This window comes from Mixophyes fleayi, chromosome 1, assembly GCF_038048845.1.
Source record: "Mixophyes fleayi isolate aMixFle1 chromosome 1, aMixFle1.hap1, whole genome shotgun sequence".
Lineage (NCBI taxonomy): Eukaryota > Metazoa > Chordata > Amphibia > Anura > Limnodynastidae > Mixophyes > Mixophyes fleayi.
In genome coordinates this window covers 293472246-293487562 of record NC_134402.1, presented here as the reverse complement: position 1 = coordinate 293487562, position 15317 = coordinate 293472246, and the positions used below count along the sequence as shown (strand labels likewise).

The 15317-nt window shown below is 38.4% G+C and overlaps 1 protein-coding gene across 1 annotated transcript in view; it reads left to right on the top strand.

Moving 5' to 3' along the window:
- Positions 1 to 3145, top strand: part of RASEF (RAS and EF-hand domain containing) — a 77631-nt gene extending 74486 nt beyond the window's left edge. The window contains exons 16-17 of the mRNA XM_075211039.1: positions 1349 to 1425; positions 2565 to 3145. Coding sequence (XP_075067140.1) covers positions 1349 to 1425; positions 2565 to 2673 — 186 coding nt within the window. The 3' untranslated portion in view covers positions 2674 to 3145. The remainder of the gene's footprint in view (positions 1 to 1348; positions 1426 to 2564) is intronic.
- Positions 3146 to 15317: the final 12172 nt, after the last annotated feature.

Below are 15317 nucleotides of genomic sequence, written 5' to 3'. Positions count from 1 at the left end.
TCTAGGCCCACTTCTGTGCCTCCCCAAATCTGGGCTTGCTTTCTTTGCATTAATTAATTGTTACATACACTTTTTTAAGGGCATATCTGATTGGTCCTCATAGGCAAACCGAGGGAGGGGGGTTCCTAGTGCCTGGAAAACCCCCTCCAAGCCTGGGGCACTGTATAATTGAGGTGGTTGGACCCTGCTCCCGCTTCACACAACTCTGCCTGAAAAGGGAGAGCTGCGTGTACCTAACAGTAGTGCACGCAGCATTACCCATGTATATTATGGGGACAGGAAGAGTTGGAGAGCAGCCAAGCACTGCCTAAAATTATAGCTACGCCCCCATTCATGCTGGTCACGGCCACCGGCGGCGTGGTGTGGAAACCCCCCTCTACAAATCCTGCGTTTGCCCCTGGGTCCTATACTGTCTTTCCTATAAATGGTTCCATTTGAACGGTGGTGAAACTGGTATTTAAAATCCACTGTTCTCTTTCCATGGTGTTTGTTCCCCCACTGTTCAATTGGTTTCCAGTGGAACCATTTATAAACACAGTGGGGCATATTCAATTAGGTTTAACCATCGCGAATACACGCTCCCACTGGCAACACGTTACCGTGCGCACCCCATAGGGTTGCGAAGGGAAATCTCCAATGTTGCGGTACTGTATTGTCACTTAACATGCGCAACTGCGCATTTCTGCTATGTTTTAAACTAAATTAAATATGCCCTGGATGGTGAAGCAGTCACTAGATACTGAGTGTGCTTTTAACCAAAAATGGGTGCCAAAATAAAAACGTGTTTCTCATAGCAACCCATAGAGTCTTAGTTTTAGTTTAGTTTTTTTTTTTAAAATAGTGTGTGTATATAGAAATTGAGAAAACCGTGCGATCAAGTACCTGTTACATAGCACTTTGATTTGTTCCATTCACGCTTAAAGCCTCCTTACTGCTTTAAAAATACAATGCAGGACAAGGATATTGCAGTACATTCCAGATTGTTGATCATGCTCTGGTTGGCCAGTGGATTGCACCTTTTATCCTGAAGAAATATTCTCTCTCCATCCTCTCCCTTCATCCGTCTCCCTCCTTTTATAAATGCAAATCAATTTTTATAGATGACAGATGACTGTAATAAAACTTCATGTAAATAAAATGTTGATTACCATTATTTTATTTGAACTGTGAGCAGCCATAGTGTTCTGCTTATTTTGTGCTTCCCGTACCCTAATCATAAAGAAACAGACATGACTCTTATGACAACACCCATACAATATGTTTTCTATATCAAAAACATCTTTAGAATTAAATGTGTTCATGTATCCTGTCATAAATGAAGACTAACAGAAGTTGTTTCCTCATACAGACATACAGAGCTTTATTCTGTGAAACTAGTGCCAAAGAGGGATCAAACATTGTGGAGGCTGTACTTCATCTTGCACGGTATTTATATTAAAGTATATAAAATAAACAAATAAACATTCAAGAAGAAACTAGAGAGAGCCAATCGAAATACCTCTGAATGGCTGGTAATACATTATTATTTATACGGATATCGTCAAAGGCTTCAATTTTTCCTAGAAATAAGTTGGTTAATTAACCTTAAAACTGTCAGTAGCACATTTTATATACTTTGCTAATTTAGTGACGTTCGTGTTACAGAATGTTTTAATATGTAACCCAAGCTAACAAAGAAGGGCAAATAATAATTTGGCATGGAACTTGTGCATGTGCCTTTGCAAAGAATGTCACCTTGCGTCAAAAATTCTTGTGGAAAAGAAAAAAAGATGTACAAAACAGTCTTCATATTCTTCTTTGTGATATGTATTGTGTAGTAGTTTCCTTGCCAGCATTTTCTGTTCTCTAGTACTGTACTAGTTGAGTTGTTAATGTGACATGAAAGCAGCCCAAATACATATTTAGAGTTTTCTCAGAACACTCTAGTTACACCATTTTTTTTTCTGTCTCTTCTCGGTAACAACAGAGGGTTAGAAATGTAATGAAGGGGTAGGCAGTAGCTTGACTCAGGAAGGAAACACATGTTTTGTCTATTATAATCCAAACACCTGGTTGCCTTTTATGAAGTGCAGACAAAGAAGGCAACGCCACAGGTGAGAAAACATCCCTTAATTAGGACTGTTCCATGCAATCCAGAGAAGTATGCATTGACCAGTCAGCACATGGTATTTACACTGAACATAATTTAATTTTCAAACAAGCAGATTAATTGTCTCATATTTGGAGAAAAGAATCATCCAGGCCTGACGCATGGGGCCTAATTCATTACCAAAGGCAAAACAAACGTAATGTGCTTTTTATTAAAAGTATTTAACAAGGAGCGGATGTTAAGATACGTCTAGTGATGAATACGGATCTAGGTCCCTTCCACTCTAATAGATAGGACACTTAAAGATACATCCAATACATATGTGGAATATAAAGTCCCAAAAGAACACACCGAAAAATATTATATGCAACGTGTACCACCAGTTACACTCTTTAATGAATCGGGCCCATGGACTTTTAAGATGTGTGTGTTGCTGCTTTATTGCTGACATTTACTTTGTAACCTTTTTGTTTAGGGAAGTGAGAAAGCGGAGTGATGATGAAGATGACAGGGGCTCCGTCACCAATCTTTCGGGAGCCATAACCAAAAAGCCGACGCAAATGAAAAACTGTTGTAACATCTAAACTTTCCTAACGCTTCCCAGTTGGGAAGACCTAATACAGCGTAACTTTTCATAAGCTGTGTTTGGAATAAACATGATGAAACTGTATATATGTGGCATATCTGTTGTTCCCCCATTGCTTTCTCTTGTAATGTACATTGCACCTGGCATCCTTCTCATTTATTGTTATTTATGTGTCTGTATAAGTAAAGATGACGCAGAAATGATTTACATCAGAGTGACTCTAGCTCAACAGTCTTCTCACTAATAAACATGCTATGCTTCGGTTTATGTATTGAAGATGTTCTCATGCATATATTCAGTCTGTTTTTACATTTATATACAAATGTAACTTATTAAGCTTTCTCTTGGTTTTCTGCAAACCGCCATGGACTCTTAAACACTATGTGAAATGTCTCTTTATTGGTCCCAAATTACGCTATTGCTCTTATACATAATTTATAAAAAAAAAAATAGAAAGTTTCCCAATAACGCATTTGGCTATATTGTCTTTTTTTCATATTTCATTGTGAGCAGCTGTGTTATACAATTTATTGTAAAGTATAAGATTTTGGTATGGTCTACACAGCAAAATGTAAAATTATAATTGAATGAAAACGCAAAGTTGTTCCTTTTCAGTATTTATTTTATTTTAGTGCACCCATAACGTGTGTAATAAAATGTATTATTCACTTAATAAACACCAAATTTCAGCAGTGCAGCTTCAGAAACAAAGTTAATTTTTCAAGCACTTGATATACCAAATCGTAAACACATGTAGACATGATCAAAAGGTTTAGTTATTCTTCAGACAAAACACTAGAATTAAGAAGTGTGATCTGAGGGACATTCATTGTGGTATGATTTGCTGAAGTCAAATAATTGTATGAAGTTGTTCTAAATTAATAAATAACTAATTGCAATGTTTTCCCATGCAATTCCGATAAGTACTCAACAGCGTACTGTGCCTAAATTAGGCAATCGCATAGGAAAACAAAGTAAATACACTTACGTTTACACGTTCATTTGTAAATAGTTAAATTTTTACGTTTCCAACTCTCATTCTTTTATTAATATAAAAGACTTGAATGTATTATTACATTTGTGCAATAAATCTAAGATATTTAGCTTTCAGGTCATAAGAAATGTATTGTTTGGTCTTATATTAATCCACAGTTTACCAGCAGGAATCCAGTATCTTTGGCAGAGTGATTGCACCTTGCGATGACTAGTTATGATTAGAATAAGATTAATAATCAAAATGCTCTGTACTGAATAGAATAGGTTAGTTGAAACTGGAATTTTCTGGGTTCCCTGTGGCAGGACACATACTCAACTGTTGGAGTTAAGTGCCCCCACCTTTACAGAAGTATCATTTGAATTGACCTATGACCTGCATTTTACTGGACTAACCTGAACCCTAAACCAATGAAGAATGATCTTTGTGTACATTGTGACATCACTGTTTCTTTCAACACAAACTGTATATAAACAGCCCACTGGGTACAGTAAATCTCTTACTACACAGACTTCAGGATTGATGAGCTGTTACTTTATCCAGTGTGCACGCATATGTATCGGTTATACTTTGTTATATTTTGCTATTAAATCTTTGTGTTTTGGAACCACACTGATCGCTTCGGACAATCTTTATTTTTGACCATAGTTACGGACGTTACAGATTGTTGGTGCCAGATGGGGTGGTTTTAGTACATCAGAAACTGCTGATCTCCTGGGATTGTTATGAAAAATAGTCTTTAGAGTTTATAGAGAGTGCACAAAATTTAAAACCATCCAGTGAGCGGCAGCTCTGTGGGGGAATGCCTTGTTAATGTGAGAGGTCAGAGTTGATTTGCCATACTGCTTCAAGCTGACAGAAAGGCAATAGTAACTCAACCATTTGTTAAAACCGTGGTATACAGAGGAGTATCTGACACATAGAACATCAAAGCTAACCACTCCTCTAGGCTAGAACAAGAAATTGAGACTACAAAGGTACAAATTTGCCAAAACTGGACAGTTAAAGATTGGAAAAAATTTTCTTGGTCTGAAGAATTTTAATAGTGCTGTACAGATGGTAGGGTCAGAATTTGGCGTAAACAACGTGAATCCATAGAGGCTTCCTGCCTTGCACACATTAGGCCTCTCGATACCAACTGAGCATTGTTTAAATGCCAAAGCATACCTGAATATTTTAGTTGACATGGTCCCCTTATGACCACTGTCTACCCATCTTCTTATGGCTACTTTCAGCAGGAAAGTGTATTCTGTCACAAAGCACACCTCCTATCATGCTGGTTTCAAGAACAATGCAATGAGTTCAGTGTACTCCAACAGCTTCCACAGTCACCAGATCATAATCCAAGATATTTGCAGCATGGATGTGCAGTTAACAAATTTGCTCGAACTGTATGATGCATCAACATAGACCAGAATCTCTATAGAATGTTTAGAACAGGTTGATAAATCCATGCCTTAAAGAATACTGTGCTTGAAAGGTGTACCTAATAAAGTGACCACAGAGAGAGTGTGTGTGTGTGTTCATCTAAGTTACAAGAACCGACAAACACAGTTTGGTTAAACTAATAACACAAACAATTATTTATTTTTATGTATTTATTGAATGCACCATGTAAACTTTCGCAGTGCAGAGTGGAAAAGTATGTGACTTCATAACTGGTTAATCCTCCTTTGCCAGCAATAACCTCAACCAAATGTTTAATGTAACTGCAGATCAGATGGGTGGAGTATGGTTTTTCAGATTTAATATATCTGACACTGACTACTGTGACAAAAAAGTTCCGAAGACAATGAGGCTGACATGAAAAAAATATAGACTTACTATGAAATACACAGAACATTTCCAACCCAGTCCCTGTAAATTGGCTAACTTTCTTCTGTTAAAGCCATTCAGTTGTTGCTGTGTTTTGGGTCGTTGTCCTGTTGCATCACCCAACTTATGTTGAGCGTCAATTGGTGAACAACTAGCCTTACATTCTCCTTCATAATGTCTTGATAAACATTGGAATTCATTTTTCCCATCAAGGAGCGCAAGCAGTCCAGGCCCTAAGGCAGTAAAGCAGTCCCAAACCATGATGCTCACTTCTCCAAACTTTAGTTGGGATGAGGATTTGAAGTTGTGCCCTTTTTCTTTTTTATTCTTCCAAACAACTCCACTTTTGTTTTTCCATCCACAGATGGTAGCGCTGTGAAATATATAAGTAGAAATCACATCATGAAGATCTCCCCATAAAATGTTGTTATGGTGATTTCTAGTTTAGTCCATGGTTCAAAGCCAATATTGAATGTGCAGGTCTTACCAGTAACAAGAGCCTATTGTACATTTGAAAATAATAATGTTTATGTAGCACACATGTCTATTATATGCTTAGAGACTACTCTACAATAAGGACTGCTTAGGTTAATGGTTTTATGATTATACAGGTCAGTAAAGTCACTCTCCCTTATTTTCTTTGAATAAAACATGGTATGAATGGCTTGAGGTTCTGCAGAGGATGTTCTCATTAATTCAGTGGATTGTCTAAGTTTGTCCAAAGCCACTAAAGAAGAAATACTAATAGAATTCTCCATCTACACTAAGAACATTTGTTTAAATAACATCACTTGTGCATTTTCCTCTTGCGCCTTGTTTATGGTACTTTGTGGTAAATAGATGCAGTTTGCCAGAAATAGATGTTTACAAATGACCTAGTTTGCATAGTTTTGCTGTATGTTGCTATTATAATGATTGAAGTCCTGTTCAAACTGGCACTATAGATAAGGAAGCTTGGTTTTTTTTCAACTAATTGCAGAAAAAGTTAAACACATCCAAAAATGTAGCAGCAAGCAGGAACTGGTTTTTTTTCTTCTTTTGTTTGATTCTATTAGTATTTATTGTCATTTCACCAGAGAGATTAAAATAATCAAAAACACAATATCCTTACTAATCAAACCACAAAGTTAGAGTTTGTAGAGTGTATATGTGTGTGTATATGTGTGTATGTATGTGTATATATATATATATATATATATATATATATATATATATATATATATTATGTGCGTGTGCTTATAACACATGTTAAATAATAGCATTGCTGTTCAAAATAACTTTCTAATTAATACGTTGTGATGCCAGAACGTGTATTATGTATGGTGCTGTTTCCACCATTGCCGTTAACGTTTGTCCCATTCCTATATATATAACGATCTTACAGTGACAGAGACTATTTACCAAAAGTTATTTTGAAGGTCTGATTTTTTTATTTATCTTTTCATTTCTTTGACACCCTGTTTCTTTAAAAGGGTATTGTGCTTAAGTATTATTATATTTTGATATTAAATTATCAAAAAATTTTGTTTGTCAATAACTTTGTGATCATTTCCCCTTTTCAACAACAACTTCTCAACATTTGTACCATACTGTCTGTAGGATTCATCCAACAAAGTTATTTTTGTAGCCTTCCTTACCTTACTTTATGGTGGGCTACAGAAAGTCTGCGGAGTATAGAAATTAGATCTGTGTAATACTTCTTGATGGTAGATTTGCTTAAGTCTAGTTTCAAAAAGCCCTCTATGGTTAACGACATCCACATCAAGAAAGTATACATTATCAGTCTGAATCTCTAGGTTGAATTTTACTGTAGAGTGTATAGTTTTCATATAGCTACACAGATTCAACAGCAATCCTCTAAAGGTCGAAGAATCAGTGAGATACATATTAAGCTTTTATGTATCAAGTTTGTATGTTGTTATAATTTAATTTATATAATATGTGTGTGTATGTATGTGTATATACATTTTTTTTATTTAATCCATTATATATTATAATCAAAAACAACAATGTATGCTCAATCAGGGCCGTAGCTTAAAATGTTAGTGCCTGAGGTACGAAGGAAAGCTGGTGCCCCCCTTTGCCCTAAATTTAAACCAAATTAACCTAAAATATTCCTAAACTGCGCCCACCTTCAGCGTTGCGCCCTGGGCCGCCAGCCCTAACTAGGACACAGCCCTAGTTAGGGCCCTGTGGTCAATCATTAAACAAGTTTTTCACTATGTAGTCCATCATTTTGTGGTATTGAGGTGTAATTGTTGCACTAATCATTCAACAAAAGTAAGACAGATAATTTGTATGTATTTGAAAGCCATCCTGACGAAAAATCAATTTACTAAACTGATTACATTTTTGCAAAAAGGAGTCAGCAAAGATATTAAGGGATTGAAATAAAAACCATGTCTGGGATAATTGGACATGCTCTAGGGTTGTGTAGATGGTTATGTATTTATGGTATGAGATATAAAACCTGCTATCATTGGTCATTAGTGTTTTGGACTATTAAGCCTGTGCTTAAGAACCTTGGGCCTGATTCATTAAGGATCTTAAATGAAGAGGATCCTTATTTCAGTCTCCTGGACAAAACCATGTTACAATGCAAGGGGTGCAAATGAGTGTTCTGTTTTGCACATAAGTTAAATACTGACTGTTTTTTCATTTAACACACACGTATCAACTTTAAATTTCAGTGTACAAATAAGCTATCAAGTACTTGTGTGCTACATGAAAAAAACAGTCAGTATTTAACTTATGTGCAAAACAGAACACTCATTTGCACCCCTTCCATTGTAACATGGTTTTGTCCAGGAGACTGAAATAAGGTTCCTCTTCATTTAAGATCCTTAATGAATCAGGCCCCTTGTTATCTCCCTATTCAATGAAGCTTGTGTCACATATAGGTAGAAAATGTATTTCTGAAATACTTTTTATTTTTATAGTTATACATTTATATACTTCGTTATTTCTCAGACTACATAATAACTGCTTGTGAAAAAATTTCACCTTGCCAAAAAAATAAATAAATAAGGAAAATCTTGAAACAGGATTCCAATTTTGGTGTGCCCACCAAAAAAATGAAATACCAAGTTAACAAACAACATTTTTTTTTTACAGTTGCAAAAATAATTTAACTTCTCCCTGCTTAGGTTGCCATAATTGTAATGGGATAACAAGAAAAATTCATCAGCCACCTCACTAAAGACTCTATAATCCCAATAAAAGACACTGTTTGAAAGGTTTATTTCATAAAATGTCCTTGTGGTCTGGGCTATGTTAGTCATCCAAAAAGACTAATTATTGTTTGATTCATTGATCATAGAATGTGTGTTCAAAAAAGAATAGAAAAATAGGGAGCACAAATCTGAATATTGTAAAAAACAAACAAAAAAAACAGGATAAGGAAGAAAAAGATAAAGACAAGGGGCCTGATTCATTAACAAAAGTGAAGCTAAAAAATGAGTAACTTTCCACCTTGGCAAAACCATGTTCCGTTGGAGGGGGATGTAAATTTAAAATGTGATGGCAGATTTATAGTTGGGGTAGGCCATGTCCTAGATCAGCTTCAAATTTCAGTGTAAAAATAAAACTATTACCAAGTACTAGTATGCTATATTAAAAATAGCCAGTATTTTCCTTACATGCAAAATAATATAGTAATTTGCACCCCTTGCATTCTGCTGGACATGGTTTGTCCAGCAAAACAATTACTCCTTTTTTCGCTTGCTTTCCTTGGTGAATCAGGCCTAAGAAGTACAGAAAAACACTGATGATTGACATGTTTTGAAAAAAAGACAATAGGTGTAAGATTTACTCTTTACTGTATTTGAGGTAATTTTACTAGGAAGGTAATCGTGAAACAATGGCTACAAAGTATACTGGATTTATACTTTTAACACACTTCAATCATTTTAATTGCTACTGTATATCCCCCGTGATAAATTTGCTTCTGCCTCACTATATGTTTCTATTATGTATTCTGATGTGCCATGCTTTTCTTGGATGAAACATGTTTGTTTTTTTTAGTGCCAGCACAATCTCTTTGATGTTTTTTCCTCTCTTCTCTCTTAGAAAGTATGGAGTAAGCTGAAAGTTTTTTTGGCCTTGCAACTTATATTATGGTAAAGTTATTTATTTTCTGTATAAACTATTTGTGCTTGGCTCACCCCCTTATTGCAATGGATTGTTTTAATGTGTGAATTACAACCTAGTGCTTTGATGTTACTTATGTTAATACTGTGCCTCTATGACTGTAATTCAAATTCTGATAGTTTAACTGTTTGTGCTGTTTTAGATTATGTCCCATGAGCTTGTTCATTTGCATATTCCATATAATAGCACACACTAAAGTCTGATTGTGTGCATATTTCAGAGCTTGATAAAGGAAGGCTTTTCCTTCAAAATGTTCCTGTTCTGCATGCTAAGTCATCATCATCAACATTTATTTATATAGTGCCAGCAAATTCCGTAGCGCTTTACAATTGGGAACAAACATTAATAAAACAATACTGGGTAATACATACAGACAGAGACATAAGAGAACCCTGCTCGCAAGCTTACAATCTATAGGACAATGGGAGTTTGAAACACAAGGGCATGTGCTATCATCATCATCATCATCAGTTATTTATATAGCGCCAACATATTCCGTAGCGCTTTACAATTGGGGACAAACGTAATAAACTAATAAACAAACTGGGTAAAACAGACAAAGAGGTGAGAAGGCCCTGCTCGCAAGCTTACAATCTATGGGACAATGGGAGATTGACACATGAGGTTAAGTATACATTTTGCATCTTGGCCCAGCCAGACTGCAAAGGTAGGGTGATTCATAAGCTAAATGATCCTGTCACACAATAATGTTGGTCCGGGGGTAGTTGTCTTGTGTGAAATTGTGTAACAGGCTAAAGGTAGTGAGGTTAAGATGGTGGTTGAGGAATATTATACGCTTGTCTGAATAGGTAGGTTTTCAGAGAACGCTTGAAAGTTTGTAGAACAGAGGAGAGTCTTATTGTGCGAGGGAGAGAGTTCCATAGAGTGGGTGCAGCCCGAAAAAAGTCCTGTAACCGGGAATGGGAGGATGTAATGAGGGTGGATGAGAGACGCAGATCTTTTGCAGAACGGAGTTGCCGAGTTGGGAGATATTTTGAGACAAGAGAGGAGATGTATGTTGGTGCAGCTTTGTTGATGGCCTTGTAGGTTAGTAAAAGTATTTTATATTGGATTCGGTAGAAGACAGGCAGCCAGTGTAGAGACATACAGAGTGATTCAACAGAGGAATAGCTATTTGCAAGGAAAATCAGTCTTGCCGAAGCATGCAAAATAGATTTTAGGGGTTTGAGTCTGTTTTTGGGAAGACCAGTAAGGAGGGAATTGCAATAGTCAATGCGGGAGATGATTAGTGCATGAATTAAGGTTTTAGCAGTGTCTTGTGTGAGATATGTGCGGATTCTGGAAATGTTCTTTAGATGTATGTAACATGATTTAGATATAGAGTCAATGTGGGGAACAAAGGATAGGCGTGAATCAAGGATTACACCTAGGCAGCGAGCTTGTGGGGTGGGATTTATGGTCATGTTATCAACAGAGATAGAAATGTCAGGTATGCTCTTGTTGGCGGGTGGGAATATTATTAACTCTGTTTTAGAAAGATTAAGTTTGAGTTGACGAGAGGACATCCAAGATGAAATGGCAGAAAGACAGTCAGTTACACGGGACAACACAGATGTCGAGATATCAGGAGAGGATAGATAGATTTGGGTATCATCCGCATAGAGATGATACTGAAAGCCAAAGGAACTTATTAGATTTCCAAGAGAAGCGGTATAGATAGAGAACAGCAGAGGACCTAGCACCGAGCCTTGTGGTACTCCAACTGATAGGGGAAGCGGAGCAGATGTGGCTCCAGAGAAATTAACAGTGAAAGAGCGATTAGAGAGGTAAGATGAGAACCAGGATAGAACTGTGTCTTGAAGACCTAGGGATTGCAGCGTTTGTATGAGAAGAGAGTGGTCAACTGTGTCAAATGCAGCCGAGAGATCAAGGAGAATTAGGAGAGAGTAATGGCGTTCAGTCTTAGCAGTGATCAGATCATTAACAACCTTGGTCAGCGCAGTCTCTGTGGAGTGTTGAGAATGAAAGCCTGACTGAAGAGGATCCAACAGGTTGTTTGCGGAAAGAAAGCGTGTGAGGCGAGTGTAGGCAAGTCTCTCTAGAAGCTTGGAGGGGCAAGGGAGCTGAGAGATGGGACGGTAATTTGAGAGAGAGTTTGGGTCGGAGTTTTGTTTTTTTAGAATAGGAGTAATCACTGCATGCTTGTATAGTGATGGAAAGATGCCAGTAGAGAGTGAGAGATTACAGATTTGAGTTAGAGGTGAAATGAGCACAGAAGACAGGGATCTACCAATTTGCAAGGGAATAGGATCAAGAGGACAGGAGGTAGAGTAGGAAGATAAGAAGAGCGTAGAAATTTCCTCTTCATTTGTGGGGTCAAATGAAGAGAGGGTGTCAGAGGGTAGTGGGAAGGAAATGAGCTGATGGCTTGTTGAGGAAGAGGATACCATTTCTAGTCTAATCTTATCAATCTTGTCCTTGAAGTAGGTAGCAAGATCCTGAGCACTGATAGTAGATGGAGGGTTCGGGGTGGGAGGATTGAGAAGATGATTAAATGTATTGAAAAGGCGTTTGGGGTTAGAAGCCTGAGCATAGATAAGAGATTGAAAGTATGTTTGTTTTGCAGTGTCCAGAGCATTTCGATAGGAGTGGTAGACAGAAGTATATGTGAAGAAGTCATTAGAGCTTCGAGATTTACGCCAGTGACGTTCTGCTTTACGGGACAGTTTTTGAAGATTTCGTGTTGCTTTGGTGTGCCACGGTTGACATCGAAGTCGACGTGTAGTATGAAGTGTCGCTGGAGCCACTTGATCAAGGGCCGTTGCTAAGGTTAGGTGAAAATGAGGTACTGCCATCTCAGGGGATGAGAATGTAGAGATAGGGGAGAGAAGGTGTTGGAGAGAGGTGGAAAATTGTTGAAGATTAATAGAATTCAGATTTCTACAAGTATGAGGAGGCTTGGTTGAGTTAGACAGTAGAGAGGTTAGAGCAGTGGGGGTGAGAGTGTAGCTGATAAGGTGATGATCCGAGAGGGGGAAGGGTGTATTAATAAAGTTAGAAACTGAGCATAGTCTAGAGAAAACAAGATCAAGGCAGTGGCCATCCTTATGAGTAGATGATTCAATCCACTGGGAGAGGTCAAGTGAGGATGTTAGAGAGAGTAGTTTGGAAGCAGCTTTGGAAGGTGGGTTATCAATGGGGATGTTGAAGTCACCCATGATGATGGTGGGGATGTCTGAAGATAAGAAGTGAGGGAGCCATGCAGAGAAATCCTCAATAAATTGTTGGTGTGCTCCAGGGGGACGATAGATCACCGCAACACGTAGGGAGAATGGATTAAAAATGCGAATAGCATGTACTTCAAAAGATGTGAACGTGAGTGATGGGACATTTGGTAGAACTGTGTATGTGCACTGTGGGGAGAGAAGTAGTCCAACCCCACCTCCTTGTCTGCCTTCAGGTCTGGAGGTGTGGGTGAGATGGAGGCCACCATGTGAAAGTGCTGCAGGTGAGGCAGTGTCTGATTGCATGAGCCATGTTTCTGTTATTGCCAGAAGGTTGAGGTTTTTTGAGAGGAAGAGATCATGAACGGAGGTAAGTTTGTTACAAATGTGCTACATCATATTGCACACTTGACCAGCTAGAATGCAAAGGTAAAAGTATTAAGTGGGCTGTGTGTGTAGCAATGTTGGTCAGAGGGTTGTTGTCTTGTGTTAGCTGTGTAAAGGGTGGAAATAGGGTAACCATAGGGAGATTAAGATGTTGGTTGAGGAATATCATAGGCTTGTCTGAAGAGGTGGGTTTTCAGTGAATGCTTGAAGGTTTGAAGACTAGAGGAAAGTCTTACTGTGCGAGGGAGGGAATTCCACAAAATGGGTGCAGCCTGAAAAAAGTCCTGTAACTGAGAATGGGAGGATGTGATGTGAGTGGAAGAGAGACGCAGATCTTGTGCAGAACGGAGGTGTCGATTAGGGAGATATTTTGAGACAAGTGAGGAAAAGTATGTCTGTGCGATTCTGTTGACGGCCTTGTATGTTAGTAGAAGAATTTTATATTGGATTCCTTGAAATACAGGCAACCAATGTAGAGAGTGACAGAGTGGCTCAGCAGAGGAAGAACGGTTTGCAAGGAAAATCTAGCCGCTGCGTGCAAAATAGATTGTAGGGCTTCAAGTCTGACTTTGGGAAGACCAGTAAGGAGGGAATTGCAATAGTCGATGTGGGAGATGCATGAATTAAGGTGTTTGCGGTGTCTTGTATGAAATATGAGCGTATTCTGGAAATGTTCTTTAGATGTATGTAACATGATGTGGGGAAAAAACGATAGTTGTGAGTCAAGGATTACACCTAGGCAGCGAGCTTGCGGGGTTGGATTTATGGTCATGTTATCAACAGAAATAGAAATGTCAGGCAGGAAGCTTCAGTTTTTGGGTGGGAATATTATTTATTCAGTTTTTCAAAGATTGGGTTTGAGTTGTTGACATCCAAGATGAAATGGCAGACAGACAGTCAGTAACATGAGACAACACAGATGGTGAAAGATCAGGAGTGGATAGATAGATTTGTGTATCATCCACATAGAGATGATACTGAAATCCAAAGGAGCTTATTAGTTTTCCAAGAGAAGTGGTGTAGATAGAGAATAGCAGAGGACCTAGGACGGAGCCTTGTGGAACTCCAACTGATAAAGGAAGCGGAGCAGAGGTGGATCCAGAGAAATTAACACTAAAAGAGCGATTAGATAGGTAGGATGGGAACCAGGATAGAACAGTGCCTTCAAGACCTAGGGATTGTAGCATTTGTTTGAGGAGAGAGTGGTCAACAGTGTCAAATGCAGCTGAGAGATCCAGGGCAGTCTGTGTGGAGTGTTGAGAGCGATGGCCTGACTGAAGAGGATCCAATAGGTTGTCTGCTGTAAGAAAGTGTGTGAGGCGAGTGTAGGCAATTCTCTTGAGAAGCTTGGAGGGGCATAGGAGCTGAGAGATGGATTGGTAATTTGCGAGAGAGTTTGGGTCAGAATTTTGTTTTTTTAAAATGGGAGTAATCACTGCATGCTTGAATAGTGATGGAAAATACCAGTAGAAAGCGATAGATTACAGATTTTAGTTACCTTAGGCTGGGTCATTGGGTCACCTGCATTTGTTTTTCCATTAAAATAGGCTGCCGAGTTGGGTCATGCCCCCGGCCTAAAATTTTGCCAGCCCTCCCCTAGCTGGGATGGTGGTTACCCTCCATCGGATTCAACTCACTCTTACAGACCAGAATATATACAAAATAAGGCTTTATTATGACAGCACAATACCATAGGATGTTCACAAGGTACAGGGTAAATAAATAGTAGTCTGTACCTTCCAGGAGCCTCTTGCTGTCAGCACCACAAAGTAAAAATCTCGGTATCCTTCAGAGTCTTATCCTCCAGCAGTATAGATAGTCCTGTGTTCCTCAGCCTGGGCTACTGGCTCAAACAGACCTTAGCCTGGTAGGGTTTTTATCTTGGAGCACCGTGATGCTTTTCTCTGAGGGTTTCATGCGGAATCGGAGACTCATGAATGAATCGTAAAGTAAAATTGCAACAATGTTAACTAACCGATAAACAGTGTGTGTGAGTATCAACATTTTAGCACTAAAACGTGACATTCTATACATTTAGGGAAAGGGGTGGGAAAAAGGTGGGGGGACAGGGAAAAAGATGGGAGGGAAGGGAGAAGGGAAAAGAGAAGGAGA